At 35.3% G+C, this 26,847-nt stretch overlaps 1 protein-coding gene across 3 annotated transcripts; it reads right to left on the minus strand.

Annotated features, from left to right (window-relative positions):
• Window positions 1-49: 49 nt before the first annotated feature.
• Window positions 50-26,847, minus strand: Zw10 (Zeste-white 10). 3 transcript variants are annotated; one of them, XM_070132989.1, is made up of 17 exons: window positions 26,779-26,830; window positions 24,922-25,016; window positions 19,877-19,927; window positions 19,504-19,718; window positions 19,007-19,186; window positions 16,939-17,058; window positions 16,443-16,648; window positions 15,927-16,056; window positions 14,311-14,400; window positions 13,767-13,902; window positions 13,437-13,612; window positions 5,684-5,775; window positions 5,356-5,531; window positions 4,601-4,810; window positions 1,668-1,805; window positions 1,355-1,488; window positions 50-680 (listed from the first exon to the last, which is right to left on the minus strand). In XM_070132989.1, exons 3-17 carry the CDS (start codon window positions 19,908-19,910, stop codon window positions 444-446), a joined length of 2,274 nt encoding a protein of 757 aa, XP_069989090.1. In that variant the 5' UTR covers window positions 19,911-19,927; window positions 24,922-25,016; window positions 26,779-26,830; the 3' UTR covers window positions 50-443. The 3 variants fall into 3 exon arrangements, with proteins under 3 accessions (XP_069989090.1, XP_027218527.2, XP_069989091.1); XM_027362726.2 differs by lacking the exon at window positions 24,922-25,016 and having other exon boundaries at window positions 26,779-26,847; XM_070132990.1 differs by lacking the exons at window positions 24,922-25,016; window positions 26,779-26,830 and adding an exon at window positions 26,678-26,702.

The following is a 26,847-nucleotide window of genomic DNA, read 5'->3' on the forward strand; positions in this document are numbered from 1 at the left end:
AAGAAATTCAAGTAAGGTAATACCTATCATCTGTTCCTTAATGAAAATATTTTTTGTATAAGCAAAACTTTATTAATTGTTGTACATTTTGTTATTCCACTTATATTTGTTACTCAGCTGGACATATTATCACAGGTATGTTAAAGGCACAAATTTAGCCACTGGGACATTTTATTAAAGCATACATGCATATATATATATAAGTAAATAAAGAATAACATACATAATTAATATAATCATACAAAAGTATTGCCTGATAAAAATAAATGGATAGTAAGTATACTTGTCCCAGAAATAATTTAATAAAAAAGCAAGGTAATATTAAAGGAGGAAAGAAAAAGATATAAATATATCCTATAAAGTCTGTATTATTTTCATGCTACAATATCTGCTAACAAACATCTCCTAGGATCAAGGTCTATCAGCACCACAAGCAACAAGAATCACTTAATGCTTGCCAAGACCTGTGCTCTTCGACTAGTGTTCTGGAAGAGTGCTCTGATGAGTTGTTTCGCTTCATCTGGAGTGAATTCGTGTGCCAGAGGGCCTTTTCCATCAGACCATCGGTCTAAGATGTCATGTAAGCTGGCTCCCAAGACAACAATGAGTTCACAGAATTTCCCCCAGAGTCGAACATGCCTTATGACATCTCCTGGGTTAGTCTTGGCTTCACCTTCAACCTTTAAACAACAAGAGAAATTGAAACTTATTTTTTTATGATTTTTATACAATTGTAATTATTCATGTTTTTTTTCCATTTTACTTAAATATCATATATATAAAAGTAATAAAAAAGCCAATGACAATCATGGGTGTTGATAAACAATACCACCAAGAGTATGCTTTGTACATGAAAATGATAGATCACAGACAGTACACAGGTAATTAATTATACAGAAAAGGACAAGATGATTATACAGACACAGTTAAAAGAACATTACAATGTAATGTATGAGGAGGGATTAATAAAACAGATGAGGAATTAGAGAAGAACAGGGAAGATGAAATGTCATCTAGACAAAAAGTAAAAAATAATGATAATTGTAATAATAATGGGTAAGACAGAAGGAAAAAAAATATATACTAATGCATATACTACATATGCATTAGATCAAGAGAAAACATCAATGAAATAAATAGTGAGTTTGTAGTTGAAGAAAGATTGTAGGAATTAATTTAAGATGTATTTTTCCTCACCTCAACCGACTGTAACATGTGGTCAGCATGGTAAGTACATGTAAACCACAATAAATAAAACGTGAAGTTTAAAGAAACCAGTTATATATTTCTTATACAGCCTAATCATCATTATAGCACAATATCAACCACAACAATAATAAAGCCTTGACATTACCTGGAAGAGGGGAGGTATGTTGTCCTTAAGAAGGTTGAGGAGGTTGATAAGGGCAAGAGCTGAATCTGCAGATATATCTTCCAAACCCACAACTCTGATAACTACTTCTTCTACCACAGATCCTACCAGTGTGCCTGTCAAAGAGTTTCATCTTAGTGCCTATTTGTTACTTAATTCAAGTAATAAAAAAAAAATATATTAGAATATAAGATGCAGATAATCAGTTCACTCTAGTTTTATTTTTAACAGCACCTCTAATTAACACCACCCACTCTGATTAATTAATCATCACAGGTTACCATAAACATCATACTCATTGCTTTTGTGTAGACTGTATGAGGAAGAACATGTTGCCACACACGATGAAGTAACTGCAGCTGGTGCAAACATTGTCGCATACCCTGCTCTGCTTTGTTCACAGCACTAGTGTCACATCCAATCATATCTAAGCCTGTTTGAGAAAGAGTAATAATAATACTAATGTAAGCATTATCATCATCATTAATAACAACAACAATCAAAATGATAATAATGACAATAATAGTAACAATCATGTTAAAATATACAAAATATGCAATCAAAACAATAGTGTCACCAAATTTTACTGAGAAGTTATACATCTGATCCTAACAGCCCGATGCTTAAACACAATTTATGAAATTACATGTGTTTGTGGTCTGATACAAAAGCTTGATAAAAGAAATTAGTGGTTAATAGTTAATGTTTACACTAAATAAATGTGTCAGACATCAAAGGTCTTATAACACTGGTACAGTAGCAAAACGGTTAAAAGAAGTTAATGATTATGACAAAATGAGTTTGATATCAAAGGTCATAGAGCAGTATAACAGCATGATAATGAATCACATGAGCATCCTGGTGGGAGTGAAAAGGATAATGGGGAAAGAAGAGGGGAAGGTGCAGGTGGAGAAGGGAAGGATGGGGGTATTGGGAGAGAGTGGGGGAAAGAGGGATAGGGGGAACATAAGGAGGAGGAGGATGGATGTTGGCAGTTACTTTGCATACAGAGGGCTTGGAAATAGAGAAACTGGAAGGTGGATGAGAGAGAAAGGAGCATTTTCTTGGGTCCTGTTTAGAAAGTTTTGGATATCCCCAAGAGTGTCTAGAGTATTGGTTGGAGAGATCTGAGAAATAAGTTTTCCTTATGGGGAATAAAGGAAACAGATACTTGAGGAGCAGAGGAAGAGATGGGCATTTAAGAATGTGGTAATAGAAGAGGGGTTGGAACATTTAGATTGCCTAATGCACTGAGGGTGTAGTAGAGATTGGAGTATCTGGATTTAAAGAATTTGACGAGGTAGGACGATATGGGGAAAGAGGAGGAGATACTGGAGGAGATGCTAAGACATTTGAGAAGGGAGAGGAGCAGAGCGATAGTTGGAATAAGTAGCAAAAGAAAAGCCTCTTCAGCATGCTTCCTGTCTAACCTCATGTAAAGTGAGGCCTAGTTTGAATCTGAAAACTGCTACCTCAGACTTGAACTTGTAGGCAGAGCAGCTCCTCTAAAATACATCATGAGAGCCACCATAACTGGCATATCTGAATGCTTCTGCAGAGCAATATAACCCGTTGCCGCAGGGTGCCATGTACGTACATGCCATGGCTGCTGTGGACCAAACGCCAGGGGTATAATGTCATGCCCATTCCCGCGCTACTGGCTCGTCGGACGGAGGTTGTTTTTCTCCGATAGTAGCGGCTTCATTTATATGGTAAAGATTTTTGGCAATGGCACCTACAATGAAGGTAAACCTTCAAAATTTTAATATTTTTATACATTTTAGCAAATAAAAGCTTTTAGGTGCTAAATGTCGCTCGCAAACTACCGATCAAGCCGGGCGCAAACAGGGGAAACTGCCGATGCGCGCCAACAAGCCCGTGCATACGTAAACTTGCCAAAATTTTTACCCATCGGCGATGGGTTAACAGTCATGACCAGGATGGGCACATAGAGGGCTGCAGGCTGTGGAGCGACAGTGCTTGGCAGGGTGGCCAACACACCAACATTTTTTACATTAACAGGGAAGGGGATGAAATGGTCAGAAAGGGCAGTACTCTCTGCCAATATAAAATTATTGGGGAAGATCATGTCTATGGAAAGTGATCCTGGCAATATTGGTGTAGGGCTTACTGCAGCCTTTGAGAGGATTAATGTAGCACTGTAACATAGTCAACAAGGTAGGCAAGCAGTTTGTTTTCACAGTCTAACCATTCCCTGACACAGACTGGGCCATCATCTGGAGAGATGGAAACAGTTCCAGTACAAGTATTATTGGAAGAGTAAGGCTAGAAAGGAATATGTTTGGCAACGATATCAGTCAGGGCAGATAATGCACAAGCCTGGGACTCCAATGTAACTATTACAAGGGGTGAACAATCAGAATGGCTGCAGAAGGAAACTCTACCAACTGGTTTTTGGAGACATTGTTGGAAGAGGAGGGTAATGTCAGAGTAAGGGGCTGTAGATGGAATCACAAAGAACTGAATACCCTTGGCTGGGGTAAAAAGAATGCTCAAAAGGTTTGTAGAGTTGGAAGTAGTAGAAACACGGGGGCAGATGGAAGAGGGAGTCATGTGGAGTGGGGTAGGACAATATGGATGAAAAGTAGTAATAAGGGAGGAGGAGGCAGAAAATGAAGACTATTCAGGAGATGGAGAGGAGGATGTTGGGAGAGAGGAAGGGAAGTATTCTGAATGTAAGTAATGACCTGGGTAGGTTATTCTGAATCTATCAAGTTGAAAGCAAGTACCGAGGAGGGGGTATAATAGCAATGGTTGGAGCTGTCATCAAAGGAGAGGCAGGGAGGGGAAAAAAAAAAAAAAAAAAAAAACAGAGAAGTTAAATACAGATAAGTTTGTTGATGAAGGGGGAAGGGGAAAAGCTTCAAAGGGTCCACCATGAGGGATACAGGCTAGACAATTAACCAAGGGAATACCATGTCCATGCTTCCCCAAGAGTGTTCAGGACTGACTCAAAGGTAGCCTCTTACACCATAGGAAGTGGACAGAAGAGATAGAAGACAAGGTAAAGGAAAGGTTTTCAAAAGGAAGAAAGACCATACAAAATTGGTTGAGGTGGGCATGAGGCCCAAGAGGTGATCCCAAACATTGGGCTTCAGTTCCCACCTCCTACGCCCCCCACAATAACAATGGGTATGGGATGGGGGTGTAGTGGAACAATGATGGAAGCACTAAATCCAAACATAAATTTTTTGATATGTGACTTACCTGCAGACTCTCTTAATGTATCAATTATTGATGCACGATGCCACTGCATTGCCTTCAAGAATGTGGAAGTTGCCATTCTTCTGAGCTGCTGAGCAAGGTCAACTGTAGTAATGGTATTGTCTCGCAGGGCTTGTGGAAGTCTGTGCTTGTACTGATGTCCCAACAGGAGAGCATGATGTGCTAAGTACATGCTGTTGTTGTGTATGATAGCTGAGAACATACAAAGAAAGAGATTGCTAATCTTAGGGAAAGAGCTGTGACTGTGAAGAATTTTTCAACATTTATATTTCCTAACAATTTGTCCAATAACTTCCTAGTTTTTCATTTCCAAACACAAAGAGAAATAAAAAATAAAACATTAGTACTTTACATTACATAGCTTGTACATCTTTTGGTGCTTAAGATATTAAAAAATAACCCACTAGCGATGGTACATTTATAAGCCAAAAATACTATTTCCTAGGCTTCAAATTCGGCGTGCGGGCAACCTGCCAACCTGCCCACGCACCCCGTGCCATGGGCGACAAAATCAAAGCACGAGCTCTGAACTGGTGTTGCATCAGCGGGACACCCGGCAATAGGTACTTTTCCAGGTGTCTCACATGTGGGACACCCATCATAAGTGGGTTAAAAGATATCTAAGTACACATACAAAAAATTTAAACTGGCAACTTCAATGACCCTCTGTCTCAGAAGATTGCTGTAATATAAAAACAAATAATAAAAGAAATAATTGTTTGATTTCCAAAACTCACCTGCTTGTTGTGGCAAGGTAGCAAGGGCATGTGCATGGGCAGTTGGTACAACCTGGCAGTAGAGCATCAGGATGTTACGCACAGTATAGAACAACCTCCCTGCATATGGTGCAGCACTGGTACAAGCCTCTTCCATTGTCTCATAAATCAGTTCAACAAGTTCACAGACAGAGGCACTGAAAATAATGTTGATTATTTGATACTACCAAGACCTGATTCATGTTCTAACAAAATGCAATGTTTTAAAGGATATGTCACAATCAAACCCCCCCAAAAAAACAGTCATCAGAGAGACTTCCCTTTCAAAAAATTGGTCATCAATGCATACCTGATCTGACATTTAGGAAGGTTGAATGTCTTTGCTGCAAGAAGTTTCTCCAGCCTCATACTGCTCTTCTCTAACTTCTTACCAGTCTCATCCTATGATAGAAATGTTAACAATTAACAGCCGTAATTTGCAAAGCCCCTTCATATTATGAAGGCATCCATCACAAAAATACCTCCTTGCTATTTATTCTTTTGGAACAAGTAAAAATACATGAAGAAAGAGAATCACACTTAGAGATATATTTTCTATATATGTAGAATACTTACAATGCAAACAATGATGATGATAAAAGTAAAGATGATGAAAAAAGAGGAAAAGAAATCAAAACATAAAAAATAAATAAAACATAGAACAAAATAAACAAATAAATATAGTATCTTGTAGTTATTCCTGCACAAGTTAAATGGTTAGTTCATTCACTAGTAACAAAGTGCAGACATATTTATGTGTTCAAATCAATGGCAAAGATATCTGAACACAGTAAACTTTCTGGCCCTTATCTCAAACAGATCATAGAACAGGATGATCACCATTAATACCAAAAAGAGGTATAACATTCCCCTCACCCAAGTTTGACATTGTTCTTTCAGTTCCTTTATGAAATTTGGCTGAAGACTGGCTGTGGAGATGGGAATAACTCATCATAAGAGCACAAAGCTTTTAGAAGATTAGACTTAGCGGGCATTTAGGAAGGGCTCTTATATTATTTCCATCGGTAAACAAGTAAACAAGTGTGGAATGTATCATCCATGAGCCCTGCTTGGAAGAGCACTGGCTTAAGGGAGAACACTATTCCCATACCCAGGATCTTATTCTTGCCCTCATGACCAGAGGCACAGGGTGTTTCAAAAAAGTGAATACAAAATGATTTTGAAATAACACAAATAGTACAATGTTATTGTTAAAGCATAGAGTTGTAGTCTACCTAGAGAGAATATATGGAGTCTAATCAAAGAACAAAAATCTTTACCATCATCATACAGCATACAAAATTACAAATATAGACATTAGAAAATGCCAAAAGAGCATAAAAGAGATAATAATATCACAAAAGGAGATAAGGATTCTTGATACTACACAAGTACTCATGTGGGCCAGACCTAAAAGCCACACACCTAGGAGATACAAGTAAGCCTATGGTCTGGATTTGGTCCACGTGTGGGCTGCATGGTAATATGTCCAATGGGTTAAGGGGACCGTCCCTGATGGAGGGGGGGGAAGGGAGTTAAATTGAGTTAGTTAGCGTATAGTATAGGAACATGGATGAGGAAACTGCCAAACGAGTATTAAGCGCCTGTTATGGCTCGTTGTCTTGCAGCCGGCGCGTGAGTCCCTTAGCACCCGGAGAGGTACGTCGCTAATGAGCGCCCAGGTACACCTATGTGGACTTTTGCTTGCAGCAATCGTGCATAAGGCATTTAATTATGACATTGCACATAGATATGAGTTTGTTAATGTTCAAGGAACACTTTTATACCAATATCAGGAAAAAATTATATCACCGTGATTTATGACAAAATATTTTGTGAAATATATCTAAAAAAAAATGTAAGTTTTGTGTCCTTTTACACACGAAATATGCTTCGATCGAGACTCCCTGGTAATATATTTTAGTTTACGAGGTAATATATACGTATATCACATACGAAGCACTAATGTTTAAAAATAGCCTTATAAGGAAGGATTGAAATATTTCCATTACATTTCGCTCAACGGTCAGTACATCACAGCAGGGGGCAATTTGAATTGATTTGAAATTGGTAGTTACCGTTGTAAAGACCAATTCAATACGAATGTTACCTAAATGTCAGTTTTTTAAACTTCGGATGTATAAGCGAGATACAGATTATTTCATGTTGAAGATGATAGTACTCAGTAATACCTGCTCTGAAATAAAAACTATAAGGAATTTTGAGCTCGGTTGTATGCGTAGTCTTTGTCTGGCGTTCAAAAAGCTATCGCATCCGTTTCGTGCGTTCCCAATAAAAATTAATATGTTTAGACGTTACCGTAAGTCTTAGGCACCATAAATTGGCAAATATCCCACAACACCTAGGCGTCTGCATGATTTTATGCACTTCTTAGTAAAGATAATGGGTGCAAATGGCTAATCATAAACTATACACTTGTTCTCCTTTGCAATCTGTTAATATTGACAATTATCAAAGAAAATGGTATGAGAGGGATAACTAATATATTTCATTATTTAGATATGAAAGTCAATGTAGGCCTACTAAATGATGATGATTAATCTTTTTAACTTTGTGTGCGTGCGTTCACATACACATGATCCCCCTCGAAAATTATAAACACCCAGTGACCATCTCCCCCTCCCCCCCCTGTGTGAGGCATGGGAAATATTCAACGAGTTTCGTAAGTTCTTGAATTCAATGTATTAAATTCATATGCTTTTAAAATTCTCAAAATTGAACCACCATGTTGTATTCATGCCAGGACTTTATAATTAGAATGATTTTGTACTAATGTTGCTATCCACAGTTCCCCATTTCTTCAAAATAAAAATAAAAAATAAATAAAAATAAAATGAAAAAAAATAAATAAATAAAAAAAGTTTTTTATCTGGTTTAGATTAGTTGTCTCTATGGTAAAATGCATTTATTAAGCTTTTCACACGAAAATATCAACTTTTATGAACAACGAACAAAAAAAAAAAAAATTACATACCTTTACAGAATAGCGTCCCTATTGAAAATGAAAATTCCTATTGACTTGGTAATCATTGCATTGCAAAGTACACTAAATAAGCATTTTTTTGATATATAATATCATTAGATTCAGAGAAAAATAACAGAGATAATGAACTTTGGCAAGGGGCCAAATACAAAATGCTGTAGCTCCATTATTTTTTTATGAATCTTCTGTACATCCCAACTCACGTAATTTTCATGCGTTTCAAATGCAGTTTGTTGCTTTCACTAGAGCCTCGGCGTCCCAAGGCCATGTAAAAGGTAGATTTTTGAATTTTTGCCCTAATCAAAAAATAATAATATCTTAATGCTGAAAAAAATAAAATAAAAAATAGTTCTCTATGTCAAGCTGTCCCCCGCCAAAAAAAAAAAAAAGGAAATTCAAAATTCGGCCTTTTACATGGCAATAGGCTAAGGTTGATCTAACACAAGTACTTTTGGGGGAATATTCAGTAAAGAACTGTGATAGTTGGGATGTACCGAAGACATACCAAAAAAAAAAAAAAAAAAAAAAACTATTTTTTTCGACATTTTGGGGGGTGCCCCCCCCAATGGGGGAGCAAAGTTAAAATTTATATATATAACAGAGCGCAATTCTTTACTCTATATCATGCAAAAAGAATCAATCAGTGATCTCTAACCGATATTATTTTATGATGTAAAGAGTAGGGAAAGGTGGCCATTTTCCGGGACGGTCCCCTTAATGGGTAATGTCATGGAACAATTGGTAGAGACAAATGATCATCTGATATTATATTAGCATTTTATTAGTGCATTTCCAAATAAAAAAATAGAGAAGCCCATCTATTTAAAAGGTATGTTCCACGTTTGCTTTCATCACTAAACATCAGTATATCAACTTACATAAAAAGTGGCCAATGTTGTAAAAGCTCAAAAAGTCATGTATTCTGCAAAATTTTATCTACTTAAAGAATCATGCCAGATTCCCTGAAATTCACTGCAATAGCGAGATTCTTCTACTGCATGACCTAAATATGACAAACCCTTAATGAGGATACTACAGACCTAGGTCTAAATAAATACGGTCTCATCAATAAGCTCCTCAAATTTCTCCATCTTGTGCATGGCGTTACATAAAACAAAGCCTGGAGGTTCAGCACTAATCATGAGGTCAGTCTTGGATGAAATGTAGATATGTAAAGATCACCCTCTCTCTCCTGTTTTCCTGCCAATGATTTATCATCGCTAGTAAACTCAGGTCAATGTGCAAATCGCCGGAATGTACCAGCATCAAAAATTACTTAAGTGATCGCTCATTTGCTACCGCTTTCTATCATCATCTTCCCCAGCCTAATATTCTTTATGTCCCACCTTCCACTTTCTATGTCAACCCCTAAGCGATGTCTTAGGCTTTATTACCCAAAGCTGTGCAGAAATGAAGTGATGAGACCTTACTTATATAGACCTTGCTATTGACTGTAACAGAAGATACTTAGGAGAAAATCTCATTGAAACTTTAATCAAATTCTCTCTATTCACTTCCAGGAAGAGAAACTTTACATCACATATATACTGAACACTATAACTGCTATTAAGGGGGCCGTTGCCGTAGATTTTTGACAAATATTTTAAAAAATACTTGAAAAATTGAAAAAAATCTTGTGTAATCTTGTAGGCTTTGGCAATCCACAGAAGTAATATTTCTGATAAATACGTAAGAATAAAGGAATAATGCCTAAATATCTGACTTTGGAAGACAAGATGTTGCCATTCTAGGAAACAAAATGTTAATAGCTCCTACCTCCACAACACATCTTGGAGAAGTACGCCCTCATTACACAGTAAGGGGACACAACTAATGGTAAATGTTATGTTTGTATATAATAAACATTATATGATAAGAAATAAATCTCAATCACAGCGTTAGGCATTGCGAAATCTGTGATGACACGTGCTAATTCTACAATCATGTGCAATTATTGCCATAAGTACTTTGCAAAAGGGGGGGACCAGGTACCAGCTACACTTTAGAATACCATGTGAATGCTATAGAATGTAGAAAGATTGACGCAGAGATAAGAATTCTTAAAAAACGAAAAAAAATAATAATAATAAAAAAAAAATTGACGGAAAAGTATCCTAAACTTCGGAGCCCGATATCTGGAAACTATATGTTTGCCAACACTCTTTTATATTTCTCCATAACTGTTTGGAGATTCCAATGGGGTTTGGGTCTTTTGAAAGCTGAATAGATTTGAGATTTCTTACATTATGGATATTTTCATTCACGTAAAAGAAGTCCATATATCATATCTTGAGTTCATAGGACTGAGCATTTAGAAAAAAATAATTCCACTAAACTAAAAGGAAATCAAAGATCCCTATAATGGAGACTTTTTGTATTGTTATAGAGTATATGTGGTATTTCATTCAACAAGTTTGGTTAATGTGTGAATATATACTTTGTGATTTTTCACAAACTTGTTTTTCTTAAATAACGCCGTTGTTTATTATTCAAATGATATGAAATTTGGTGGTGTTTATCAACATATATGTATATATATTATATTAAAAAATCGCGAAAATCCAATCATAAATGACGAACTTCGTTCTCAAGTGTGATGGCCACCTTAATACAACATTCCTCACAATCTAAACTTCAGTTTTAAAATCCAAATCCAAAATGGTATCATGATTATAATTACAGTATCATTCAAAGCCTTTATGAGTTAGTATCAAATAAAATATATTATGGCAAATGGATAACTATTATTCACAATTAGTATTTATTATAGTTTTTATGTTTATAAAAAAGAAGGAAAAAAACTCTTCTCTAGAGTCAAAAATGAGTTGCTTTTCTGACCTGGCAAAGAACAATTTTTTACCAATGAAAATGTGGCTACTTTCCTTATATCAACATAGACTGTGGTTTAGACTTGTCCATTCCATTTAAATTTTAATAAAGCTCACCAAAATTGTTTACTTTTGTAAATATGAAAAAAATGTATATTTTTTTTATTTATGAACTGTTTTTTTCTTTATTTCAGTGGAATGGGAAAGCCATAAACACTCTTTATTCAATGTTGGGAAGCATACTCCTGAGCTTATGTGAGAAAGTTCATGCCAAAAGCATTAGAATGACACATATTGCAAAATTCCCTAATAATCAACTATTAACAAATGAATGTTATCAGTCTCTTAAAAATAATATTTCTAAAATTCAAAGTCTAAACTTTCACAAGGCTATTAAACTCTATGCCACTGGGAAAATGTAATGATCACTGTAGTTTTGTTTTGTGAACTGTCTCTACAAATAAATGGCTCCACAAGTGCTCAGTCACCTAGTAGTCGATCTGTAGACATCATGACCGTACCTGAGTTCTCCTTTCCTTTCACTTATTAATGCTATTTACATTGATGCTATCATCATTATTATGGATATTATAACCAATATAAAGTTATAAAAACAAACCTGATGTCACTGTGCCAATGTGTTTTTTGGCAAAAACCAGACACTGGCTCAGCCTCACCATGTATCATGTCAGCTTGCCTCCTTTGAGGCTTTGCAGGTCCAGGGAGTCTTACATACTATTTAAATAGTCTGAGGTTTCCCATAAAGGCTTCTCTGATTTTGGAACCAGTCTCAGTTTGAGGATGATGACCTCTTTAGCCAGGCTAGGCATGTAATCCGAGGAACTAGGGTAACCAGACCTAGAATATCCAGATCCTTCTAATTTGTTCACGGCCAATGATGAACTATCATGTATGATCATTAAAGTTTTCAAATATCATCCTGCAGTTACTGCAACACTAACAATGAAATCTGCACCAGGAATATAACTTATGTAACTAATATAAGTTACAGCACTAGAGGTGGCTCAGGAACTGTGGCTGAAGCTCATAACTGGAACCTGGGCTTAAGTTTTCAGGTCCAAGAAAGTTCCTTTATCATTTATAAGTCAAGGATGCCACTGCCTTATCTACACTAAGATTTGTTCTGAAAAATAAAGGTTTCTTGTGGCAAAAGCAAGAGGTTAATTAAGACGCATGATCTAGCTTTAGCTTGGGTTAGACATTTTTGCCAAATTATTACAAACATTTCTAAGCGTATATTACGTGGTCAACGTAAACACACACACACACAGATTATATCATATGTGAATATTATGTAATCTGTACATGGTAAATTTTGCACTACTTTACCAATGGCAATAAAGCAAGAGGCAATTCCTACATGCTCAATAAGTCTAATCACCTAACAAGTACTTTCTGCACTCTTAGCAAGTCATTCCCATTACCTCAGCCTTCAGAAAAAAACCTTATGATGGCATGTTACTGTTACTTCAGCCAAATTTTTCCATGACAGCATATTCACATCACCTGGCCTCAGCCAATTTTTTTGATGATGTACTGGTCATGTCACCTTGATCCAAGGGATTAATAGTTAAGAAAGCCACTTATTGTGGTTGTAATCAAGATTGATATACAAAAATGATAATCATCACAATGATTATCAGCACCAACAAAACTTCCCATAAACTGTTGTATATTTAGCAGGACAAGAATTGGACTGCCACATGGCTTTACAGAAGGTAATTTATAAATGCAGCTCACAAAAGTTTTGATTAACAACTTGTCAATCTTTCTTCCCTCTCTGTTATCATAAGTGGCTTTCGTCACATCTTATTTTCATTAATTGGTTAATTATTATTATTATTACTGTTACCATTATAAAAATTGTAATTATAAATAATGACCATGATAATGAATACCACAATGATGATAATGATTACAAAAATGATTATGATAACTAACTAATATTAACAGTAATATAAATCCTATTACCCCTATTTGTGCTACGATTTCTATCCTCAATGCTTCATTTATCCAAAATCCTGGCTGACTGATGCCTATAGAAATACAAGGACAGCGCAGGCATTTACAAAATCAAAAACAAACTCTTTCCATATTCCTCACAGAAGATATTTTTTTAAAGTTCACAATTGGCTTCAATTACAATATACTACTGCCTTTAATTTCCATCCTTCTAAGAACAAATATCTGAGTAAATACACCAAATTTACCTGAATGATGAGGGGTCCCTCGGGTTCCAGCGGAGTAACACTGACTGTGACATGAACTGGTCGAGTCATAAGCTCTCTAGCACGCTCCAACAAGTGTGCACAAGCCTTATTACTGAAGACAACATCCACATTGGCTGCATACTCTATGATGGACTTGTTGTCAGGTCCATAAAATCCTGAAGAAAAGAGAAACACAATTAATATTTGTATTACCATATACTTGATTTTTTTCCAACCATTATCACAGTGATCAGACACTTGCATGGGAATGGAAAATGAAATTGGACTTGGCCTAATTCTTTTTTTTATGGATATATTGGTAGCACCTACCAATTTCAATAAGGAAATCCTGGAATTTCTGTGTGTCACGCTTGACCTCCTCATAATCCTCCAGCTGGGCTCTACTGCAAGGTACTGCCTCAGCCAAGCAGTCTTTAATAAGCACTTCTGTAAACTCCTGTCCCAGCTGTTAAGAAAGGAATTTCATGAACCATATAAATCAAGAAAAAGCTTACAGTAAGATATTTGTACATTTTACAAAATAAACAATTACATGGTAAATGGTAGACAAAATGTTTAATTATTGAAATATTTTATGCAACTTATTCTTTAATCCTTCCAGTTTGGAAGATATTTACTAGATGGACAGGTAGCAATGATTTTACTAATAAAAAAAATCATAAATACAGTTTGAGAACAGTATAGAAAAATTTTGTTCCAGGTAATTTCTTTTCCAGATAAAGCTCAAATTCTTTACTGAAGCAAGGAAAAAATCAATTTCATTTGCATCAGATTTTGTAATAACATACAGAATCTCAATTGTTGCATGTTTACTTGCCTATATAATACATATTCTAAACATAGCCAATCTTACCTGTTTACCCAGAAGCTGCATAAGAGAAATTTCACCCTCATCTGCCTCAATTTTTACACAAAGGAGTGCACTATGAAGGATCCGTAATACCTAAGGGTGTTCAAACAGTTTTAAATATTTATACAGAATTCTGTTACACATACTCTTATTTTACTTACATCAAATAGCATATCTTTAAAACAATAAAATGAATGAGTGCCAAAACACATTTTCCCTTTCACCAAGATAAAGAATATAACTGTATATATTTTACATTCACAACCACATTGAACAAATACTGAAATTTATCATCAAAGTACAATATAGTCCAAGCTCAAGCCTTGTGTCTTTAAATTACAGATCAGCATTGTTATACTAATGCACAACTGGACAGCATTAACCCATTGCCTCTAGGATAATATGAGGTTTACTTGGCTTCTGCTATGGGTGGTATGCACGGCTGACTGGGCTTGCCTCCAGGGCCTTTTTCAGATGCACTAGTGTATTACACATATCATGGCCACACTCACTGGGCCACATCAACAAAGTGATGTGATTTCTTCTCATATCACCTTTATATTAGGTTGAACCTGTAGTAGTCTTATTATGTACATTAGTGTCCATTTTAATACATAAGGTATGTTAAACTCAGTGTAAGAGATTGAATGTGGGTTTATTAAGATTTTTTTTTTTTTTTTAGTCACTCTCTTCTGCAAATCTTATTTTTAAGAAATATGAAATTGTGATGTACAAGACTGCTACCACAATGGCTTCAGTACTTTCCTTATTTGTGTCACACTTCAAGACACCCACACTAGTAGAGTGCCAAAAGACAATGCGAGTGGTCAACACGAGGAGACAGATCTCATAAACATGAGTGAAGGTTACTAACAGGTTCACATCAACAGAAAGAGAGTGCAAATCTTATTTTTAAGAAATATGAAATTGTGATGTACAAGACTGCTACCACAATGGCTTCAGTACTTTCCTTATTTGTGTCACACTTCAAGACACCCACACTAGTAGAGTGCCAAAAGACAATGCGAGTGGTCAACACAAGGAGACAGATCTCATAAACAAGAGTGAAGGTTACTAACAGGTTCACATCAACAGAAAGAGAGTGCCATGTTTTGATGTGCAATATCTTTAAATTCACCCTTTATACAAAACAATAGCCAATTATAGCATTACACATCCCATCTGCCCTTAAGCAATGCCCCAGGGGATGTGGTATGACATGAGGTTTGCTTATGAAGATAATGTACACATATCGCAGCATGGCATGAATAACCCTTCGCCCAGAGCCACACCCAAGTCAGCCATGACATGAAACTCATGTCATCCATAGGCTATGAGTTAAGCTATATTGTTAATCTGGACAAGCTGAAGCTAATATGGATATTCAGCAAAGATTCTATACAAGTTTGAAATATATATTCATAACCAAGTGTATTTTTTTCTACTCTGAAAAATATCAAAACTTCTCCCTGCAATAGCACAGCTAATAACACATGCTACAAAACCATCTTAAAATTTATTTCCTCACAACTCAAAGACTGCCTGTCAGTGGAATGTATCTAGGCACTATAGAGGAACACTTTTTGACATTTTGACTTTTGATAAAGAAAATAACAAACCTGAGTGAGATGCACAAACACTGTGGATGCTGGTGTCTTTTCTTTAGTGTTTGCAGGTAATGTGACCTGGACAGAATATCCATCACTTCGATCAGTGGCTTTCACCTTAGCTGCATCATTTATTATAGGCCTGATAATTCATAAAACGTGTTAGTGACATAAACTACACTATACTACTATTACAGTTGGTTTTACAAATCGGGAGCATGGTTACCACACCCAGCTAGCGTAATAGCAGTATAGTAAATACATTTAATATTCATTCCCAAAAGCCATGGAAGGGTTTTGACTATTTCTTGGTAAATAATATCATATAATTTGTAATTGCAAAAAGGAAAGATTGAATTCAATATAATAACAACAGCCATTTGTTTTCTTAAAAGGGTAAGGATTCCTCTTATGGGCATCACATCTCAAAAAGCACAAGCATGTCTAACAGAAGTGAAGCATATTAGTCTCTGAAAATACATATTACTTTAAAATAAGAAAGTCAGACAAGAAGAGTAAGCATCATACTTGAAAATGTGATTCATGAGATTCTTGCCAAGGGATGTGACACGACGCTGGAGTTCTCCCAACATGTGCAATGCACCCAACATCTGCTGGAGTTTATGTAATCCATCCTCTTTTGACTCATACTTCACCGCTTGCACTACCAAAGTGACTGATCTGGAACCATCTCCCAGACGCTCCTCTTCCCAGGTCAATGTTTCATTCCAGACCTGTCATTGTGAAATGCATCCATTCTATAGCTATTAAGTAAATGACTAAAATGCCTAAAATGCAAATTCAAGTAAAAATGAATGTTTTTCCATTTGAAGTCATCATGATTAATTTTATCAAGTCACATCAATTTCATATATAAAAAACAATCATAATAAAGAAATAATAAGAATAAGAAAAAATGTATTTTCTCTCCACTTCTACAAAATCTGATTTACCTTTTTCATGGTCAAACCATTTACATGACTTGCAAGCCCTTTGGTCAATTCAAAAAGGATCATAGTCTTACCTCACCAATGGTATAAACCAACTGTGTCCTTCTGACCAGCATTTCCTCCTGCAGAGTACTTAGAAGGTCAAGTTGACCCTCTACATCCTTCTCAGATGCATCCTCTAGAAGTTTATCAACCTTTCAAACAATTAAGAATATTAAGAATTACTTGAATTTTACCAACTCAGTACTTCCGCCTAAGTGTAGTAAATATCAGGGTAATGCAATACATGCAGCACTTTTTATATGGACATATGATTCTTCTTGTATAATGTCTCCGAGTAGTGGACTGCACTAGTGGCATTTCTGGGACTGTACAGCCAACAACAAAAGCCACGGCTGGCTCGAATACATCAAGCCCTTCTTGCCCTGAAAGGAGGCCTACGTTCAAATAACCAGGACATATTTAGAATGGTTCAAATGTGAGGAGGAGGGAAATCAAGCAAAGAAGTGCAATGAAATATATATGGAGAGAGAGAAAGAGAGGGATTGCTTTTATTCACGTTTAGCTGTTAATTTAACGGACTTATTAGAGACCTGCCTTTACCCATTTACGACATGTGTCCCACATGTGAGACACCCGGAAAAATAAACATTGCCTCGCGTCCCTCCAGTGTGACAGTGGATCAGAGCTTGCGCTCCGATTCCGTCACGGGCCATGGCCAGCGCTCGGGCAGATTCCGGGTTAGCCAATTTTGAAGCCACCCAGGAACTACTATTATCGGCTTCAAAATATACCATCGCTATTAGGTTAAGAAATAAATTACCATATACCATTTCAAAAATAATTATCAAGAAACTTTATCACATTGTTTTATCTTAATTTCTTATCATATTTTCTATACAAAAAAATCCTAAATCTTGATGGAATTGACTATCAATATTAATATTCATAAGACAGAAATATCCTAAATTTGCATTATCCCAGAGACATTTATTAATATATAGCTCTACATTATCCCAAACAGCTACTCTCTCTCTCTCTCCCCTCCTTCTATCATCACCTGGATCCACAATTTAGATAATGGTAAACTTTTGAGATGATATTTGGAAAACAGAACTATATTCATGACAAAATTTCATACTCCATTATATTTTCCACATGTCTACTATCATTTCATTGCCAAAATTAACAAAATGAATATGTAAAACACAGATTGAACAGAAGATATCGAAAGTAATGGGTTTCTTGAATAGTAGGAGGGGGAACACCAACAAGGTGTTGGGCACCAGCCATTGAAATGACAATTAAAAATGTAAGAATAGGTAGAATCAAGGCCATGGGAATATTGCCTTTGCCTTAGGTAGAGTGAAGCTAGACTTGGTCCTTTGCGGGGTGAGTGAGCATGTCTGAGTTGGGATGGAGGTTCGCTGGGGAGTACCCAATCTGCCCAGTTCTAAAGACTGCCATCTAATGATGTGACACTAAATGATATGTTAAAAGTCAAACTTTTAACTAGCACAATAAATATAAATACTTACTATAAGTATATGATTGCAAGGGGTGGAGCCAAGTGGCCCATTTCACTCAAGCTAACCCCAACCAAGCCATGTTTTGTGATTCCTGAACACGAATGAAGGTCTTGGTTCGTAGGAGGCACCCAAACGAAATAAATGGAAAACAAGGGAATCAATACCTAAACCTTTACACCCCACTGAAATTTTGTGGGCAATGCCATTTACTACTACTGAAACATAGCAGAACACTCACTCCTTGCTTTGACTAGTGAGTCCTGATCACCCCCATCCTCTTCCCCCCTTTCCTAACTATGTCCAGGTTGTTTTAGGATAAGGGTATGATCTCTCCAAGCCAGGGCTGGCAAGGCGACATCGCTTTTGTTGTTGGCTGTACATATGTACAACTAAGATGAATTTAAAACCTATGGTAAAAACATTTTTAAGACAACAAGAAGAGGTTTGAGATTATAAAATATATGATTTAAAAAATAATATTCTTTCATATATCTGGGTAAAGCAAATACAGTTACATAGTTTTTCTTGATAAAAAAAAAGAAAAGAAAAGAAACCATAATCATTTAGCTTCCCTTTAAAAAAGGGATAATAAAAATCAAAATAAAAAACATACCTTTGCTAAATTTTCAGCAGTCTTCAGGAATTCATATTCTAGTTCGGCCTGGTGAGCCTCATCTAGCAACATGTGTATGGTCAAGAGAGTAGAGGCAGCTTCCAAGCCACCAACCACCTCCCTCCATCTCCTTACCACACCCCCAACCTCACCTACACTGCCTTCTAAACCATTCACTACCTGTAGTCAGGAGAGTACGTTATATAACTATCTGATTCTGATAAATTTACAAAACTACGAATTCTAATCCATTCAGGGTTATATATGATTATTAGTTTAAAAAATCCTTTCTTAAATGAAATGTAAAAATGTATGCTCCGCCTTGACAGCACTGTTCTTTTATAGCAATACCTTAAAATTAGCTTCAGTTGCTATCATTGACAAAATGAAAGATATCTATTGTAGTAGTCATTACTTAAAGTTAATGTAAAAATTTGAAATTAGATTTGTAAAAGATCTGCATAGGAATACCTTTGCAACTTCTACTTCATCAATACCTCCTGTTCAATAGAACTGTGCAGATTTGTCAGATCCTCCAAGGCATTAGCAACACGATGATGCAGATGTGCAGTGTCATGAACAACCATTGCCAAAGAATCATATCGGGATCCAAGTGTCTGGCATACTGCTTCGCGAGCCTCTTCTGCACGTTTTACCAACTCCTCCAGCTGACCTGTTCCAGGTTTCCCTGCTTTCTCTCCACTTTTGCTTCCTGGAAAAATAAAATTTCATTTTGTTAATCATGACTATAAATGTAATATCCTTTTCAAACAATAAATTTGGGCAGAATGAAAACGTATTTCACACTATGAAAAGATATAAAAGTAAATTAAGTCAAACTGTGAAAAAGAAAATCACAAAGATACTTACTAACTGATGCTATTACATCAGCAACCAGAGACATCTTGCTTGGTTCTTATTCTGAAATTCAAAAAATAACAAATTGTCTCTTTGACCAATATGTAGTTATAACACAAATATCCATAAATTACAAAAATAATCTAAGCCATCCATAAAACTTCCTTCTCTCATCAAATAATATTATCTAATAATACAATCAAAATAGAAAATACCAATAATAATAGTAATAGTAATAGTAATAGTGATAGTGATAGTGATAGTGATAGTGATAGTGATAATGATAATTGATGAAGATGAAGATGAAGATGAAGATGAAGATGAAGATGAAGATGAAGATGATGAAGAAGATGATGAAGAAGATGAAGATGAAGATGAAGATGAAGATGAAGATGAAGATGAAGATGAAGATGATGAAGATGAAGATGAAGATGAAGATGAAGATGAAGATGAAGATGAAGATGATGAAGATGAAGATGAAGATGAAGATGAAGATGATGATGAAGATGATGATGAAGATGATGATGAAGATGATGATGAAGATGATGATGAAGATGATGATGAAGATGATGATGAAGATGATGATGAAGATGATGATGAAGATGATGATGAAGATGATGATGAAGATGATGATGAAGATGATGATAACAATAGCAATAATAACAATAGCAATAATAACAATAATAACAATAATAATAACAATAACAATAACAATAACAATAACAATAACAATAACAATAATAATAATAATAATAATAATAATAATAATAATAATAATAATAATAATAATAATAATAATAATAATAATAATAATAATAATAACAACAACAATAATAACAATAACAATAACAATAATAATGAATATCAATAATAATAACAATAACAATAACAATAACAATAACAATAACAATAATAATAATAATAATAATAATAATAATAATAATAATAATAATAATAATAATAATAATAATAATAATAATAATACCAACAACAATAACACCACCACCATTAACTGCAATAGTAACAATAATAACAATAATAACAGCAACAAAAATAACAATAACAAGAACAAACAACAACAACAATAATAACAATACCAATAATATCAATATGAGAATATAATAATTATATAACATCATATAATAATATAATTATATAATAATAAAATATCATAATAATAATAATAATAATGATAATAAAATAATAATGATAATGATAATAACAATAATAACAATAATAATAATAATAATAACAATAATAATAATAATAATAATAATAATAATAACAAAATAGTAACAATAATAATGATATAATAATAATGACAACAATAATAAAGACAATAATAATAACCTAATAACAACAACAACAACAACAACAACAACTACAATAACAACTACAAGAACTACTACTACAACAAAAACAACAACACTAATAACAATAACAATAATAATAATAATAATAATAATAATAATAATAATAATAATAATAATAATAATAATAATAATAATAATAATAATAATAATAATAATAATAATAATAATAATAATAACAATAATAATAATATTAATACAAATAAAAAATACAATAAATAAACTACAACAATAAATAAACAAACAAAAACAAATATAATCAACATCACTGTCATTATATTATAATTCTGTTTGCATTTCATTCATCAATTCAAATGTTACTCTTACATTTTATACCTGTTATCATATTCCATGTGACTGTAGATTTGAAGTGTCTTCATTTTGATATCACTGTGGACTTGAAGTCAAATAATTTTTTTGTTGTTGTTGGTATTGTTATCAACATTATTATTACTATTACTATCACTATTATCATCACGATTTTCATCACTATCATTATCACAATTATCATTACCTTTACCAAATAGGTTATGTTTATGGTTGAATTTGGTTGTAAGTCTGTCAGTTACTTAGCTAGCTAATTAGTTAGTTAGTTGGTTGGTTATCAGGATAACTCAAAAAGTTACGAACAGATTTTTATTGAATTTTCACCAGAGGTGTGTCTTAGCCTAATTTAGATGTTAATAAATCTTGGTGATTATCTGGACCCAGAATTTTTTTAAATGATTGTATAGCTACGCTTCTTGCCTTGGCAATAGGAGTAATTATTATTATTATCATTGCCATTATTAGATCTACCAAGGACATACCAATGCACTTCAGAAAGAAGTGAATTTATTGTAATTCTTTGTGTGAATATTTCTATTGCACCAGTGACCCTACTGCCTTGGCACAAGTATCCTCTTTACCATTATTATTATCATCATTGCCATCATTTTCATTACCATTATCGTTATCTTTATTATTTTCATTATCATCATCTTCATTATTATTACTTTTATCATTATTATTTCTATCATTATTTTTTAAATTAGTATTTCTATTAAATAATAATACTATTAGTATTTCAATATCAGTAAAATAAACTATTTGCTTTCCTAATGACAATATCATTAACCCCTTCCCACTGGGTGGAATATATGTATATGCCATGCCTGTTGTGGACCAAGTAGCTGGTGGCATCGCATGGCGACCATTCCCATGCCTTTGGCTCATCATGTTTTCCTCCAATAGTAGTAACATCATTTGTATGGTGAACTTTTAAGCAATAGCATCTAATGTGAAGGTAAACCTTCACTTTTTTTATGATACCAGAATTGAACCTTTTAAGTGAATTATGTTGCCCCTAAAACTACCAAACGAACCAGGTACAAACAGGTGAGTACCAACAACCCCCTGCTAGTGACCCACTAGCCAAACTTTTAACCCTGGGTTAATGGGTTAATGATGTCACTGAAATTTATCTTTCTAGTAATGGCAATAGTAGATGATATATAAATAAAAATAAAAGTAGTGACTTTTCAACCCATTCACATCACGATGAAATCCTATCATGGTAGGCCAACCCTCATGACAGAATGCTGTCTTTGTGCCACATGCAGTCAAGCCTGCTCTAAATTGTGCATCTGCAGCCAAAAGCATGGCAAGCATGGTAATCTTGTTTCCTATTCTTCTGATTCTTCCTTCGAGCAGCTTACTCCACATGCACCCTGAAGCACTGGGGGCTCCTATCGTAATTGGGTTAAGAGAGTGACAATGATCAACGGCAAATTCACAAATTACATGCACACTGACAGGTTATAAGGATTACTTTACAACTAAGCTGGCTGGACTTGGTCACTGCACATTTCTTGCAACCTATTTTCTTTATTTCTGATGCTATTCTCATGCCTGCACAGATATTTCATATATCAGTAGGTGAAGTATTTTCCTCTATGACAGTACTCTTAGGTCTTCCCTATCATAGTGCAGTCCTTACAGAATTATATCAATTAATAAGTGTAACATATATTAAGATCTAACATCTTATGAATGTTGGTTAACATTTAACCTATTTTCATCCTAGCAATTATGGACATAATGTGAAAAAATGGCAAGCTTTTTATTTCTTTTTATTCAAATATAACACAGTAAATCAACCTTGCAAGTCTGGTACCTTCTAGTTAGCTTTCACCAGCCTCATCCAGCATATCCAAAGTTCAAAACTTGATATTCTAATCAAGTGACTTATTGCAGATAATCCCTAAATTTTTCTGTATAAACTCCAAATGTCATGAATCGAGAAAGGAAGGAAAACTTTTCACCAAGCTTTCCTTATCAACAAGAACTTCTGAAGAATTCCATATCTACAAGTTGCACTAGGGTCAGACACACTGAGGTGGGGCTAACCTCCCATTGGCATGGTTAAAATATCAAATTAAAGGAAATAATAATTAGGATTCCATACTATCATCTAGAATAATCTATATATAAAAATACAAATATCAATAATCACATGTAGTAAAACTGTGGACAGCCCAGTACTACAAAATAGTGTGGCCAAAAAAAAGCTAAATAACTACTCAAAACAAATAATATATTTTCACTGTTATATAATCTGACAATATGACTAATCTTTACTGTATGGATGCACTAAGTTAGGGCACACTAAATATGATATTCTTGTAGAGGACAAATAGTTGCAATCATCGGTACAAGAAATAATATGCAGATACAAATAAAGGATAAAGATCAGAGAAAATCACCACTCTCAGCCCAAATCCTCTTGGTGCTCCCGAATTTCAGCTCTATCTTGCCATGCATACCGAGGTGAAGACTATGTTTTCCAGGGCAACTGCCCTCCTCTCGGGCAGTGCCCAAAGTGCACACCCAGTCACAGCGACTTAAACTGATAAATAAATTTGGTAATTTTCTATATTACGTCCGCATAACCGATATCGACGATTTTCGTATCGTTGGATTCCTCTCACTCTCCACATTGCAAATATATAGTTTTTATTGTGCGGAAACCCCCCGTTAGCGACAAACTTGGCCCCGATAGCAGGGGAGGGCATGAAAGGTTACAGGGAAAATGCTGGGTTAAATAACACTAATAATATAACGCACAGTGAAAATAACCATGGTTATTCACATAACTTTCCACGTATTCACGTATTCCCGGCAGGCTAGAGCGTTACACAATCATCGTCGATGTCGAAGCGGCGGGCGTAATATTACAATTACCTCGTAAGATTCCCACTGAATCAGCATATTAACCTTGGCATAGTCTGTATTGTATATAGATGATTGAAGTATAATCAGGATGAAAAGGGTGGCCCGCCCTCGTAGGTGGGTTTTGCGCCTCTTTCCATGTTACACCAATGGCCTCAAGGTCGAGTTTCCCGTCCTCTGGAATAACGATATCCGTATTCCTAACCGAAATAACCGTCGCGTTCAGAAGTCAGTCATAGCTGCCGCGATGGCCGAGTGTGGAGGATGCTCGTATTCGGAGACAGATTTTCTGTGCGAAATTGCAACTAGCCAGGAAAAAATGCTAGAGATGTGCTTCCGCCATGGCCTCCTCCGTCGGGAGAAGGCTGTATCCTCCGGCCTAGGACCTCCTGCCGGACGCACCCTGCCTCCTTAACATTCTGCGGCAAAGGAGCACCCTCCCTACTAATTAGCAGCATTAATCAATCAGGTAAGTACCTTAAAAATCCTAGGTCACTGGAGGTTATCGGCACCGCATCTAATTCGTGTGCGCTCTATCCTGCCCTGAATACGTGGTGGAGGTTTTGTTTCCCCTGCAATGGAAAGCCATGTGAATAACCATGATTATTTTCACTGAGGTTATATTATTAGGGTAATATTATATATTACCTCCGACATCGTCGCCCCCGCTATCGGGGCCAAGTTTGTTGCTAACAGGGGGTTTCCGCGTAATAAAACCTACATATTTGCATTGTATAGTGTGAGAGGAATCCAATGATACAAAAATCATCGATCTCGGTCATGCAGACGTAATATAGAAAATTACCATAAATTTTTAGATGTGGAGTTGGGGACTTAAACTTTGATGAGTGCATCCATACTCTAAAGAATTACCAAAAAATCAACATTTGTAATTTACCACTTAGCATATCCTAACATGACATATTCTGGAAACAATTGCAAATTACAAATGGTATAGCTTCCATTTCACACAGCCATATAGAAAACAGTAAACAATAAAAAATAAGACACTTTAGAAAGTTCTGTAACCTATAATACTTTTTTACTTTACGATAGGGAAAACTTCATGACATAAATTAAAGAAAAATGCTTGCAACAAACACTGTCCACAGAGTAATTCCATGGCAGTCTGGTGGGGGACCAAGGGTATATCCTACCATTGGGCCAGACTGTAGTTTGGTCTGCAAGGGGAACGCGCAAAGGTAGTTCTCGGGTAACTTTCCATACACACTTAGTTCTTTTTTACATCATCTTCAGTGCATAAAATTCTTTTGACCTTTCCACGCACTTGTTTCATCATCTGTCCACAGATTAGCTCTGTTTTATGTCAGGTATATAGATTGGCATTGAGTTAAGGACTCTTTTATTTTGAATGGTCTACAGAGAGAATTTAAAATATGAAAGTGAAAGTGAACGCCAATGCGCCAATCTAGGATACATACAATTCTACTACATCGGGGATCTCCTGCAAAGCATTACATGATTTCCACAAAGGCTCAGTTCTGTTAACAACTGATTCCTAATACAATATTGACAACCCGTTACAATATCAACCCTATCTTCAAGATAGGTATTCAAAAAGGAATTGTCAAATTTCTGTACAAATGTAGATAAAATGATCTTTTCCATGCATGAAAAAATGTGATACTCCCCATGCAAGAAAAATATTCTACAGTCCGTCCACTGGGATACATAGGTCTAACGGTCAGGTGGGAGTCTGGAGGAGAAGTGCCTGGAATTTTGTTTTTGGTTTATATTGCAATGTTTGTGGTTTCCCAGATATGACTGTAGTAATTAGGCTTAGAGTGGTGAGGGTACTATGTATACAATTACCAATTGTTTCACAGATCATTTGCAATGGAAAACAGAGGATTGCAACATGAATAACTGAAATAACAATTGCAGGGTTGAAAGGCTGTTTGAAACAAACTTTACCAAAATCTTTAGAGCTTATTTGACATTGTCTAATTTCTACAGTGTGTGACAGGCCTCATGTGTGGGCGTGTGAGAGTTAGTCAACTTTTACCCCTTCAACTTCATATAATGCTAGAAAATGTGCAATATCACATCAACGTTTTCAATGTAAACCTTTATTACTTCTCATAAAATATAATAGCTTGGAATGTAAGCGAATATACCCAAATCAAGTTTATTTACATTGTTTCAAATGTGAACTTAACGAACTATCATGCATTCCACCATCTGTCCTCAATACCAGCATCATTTAACTTACCACAACTATGCTGTATGTTCTTTACAGTAAAAACTATCATATCTACACTCTTCTCATCCAACAATTAATACCGGCATAAGCCAAAATAACAAAATTATTACCCCTTCCCTGGATCTGTCGATCAGCTGTTCCAACGCGCCAAAACAAATCAAGTTGCGGTTTGAGATTCG

Source organism: Penaeus vannamei, chromosome 18 (assembly GCF_042767895.1).
Source record: "Penaeus vannamei isolate JL-2024 chromosome 18, ASM4276789v1, whole genome shotgun sequence".
NCBI classification, from domain to species: Eukaryota; Metazoa; Arthropoda; class Malacostraca; order Decapoda; family Penaeidae; genus Penaeus; species Penaeus vannamei.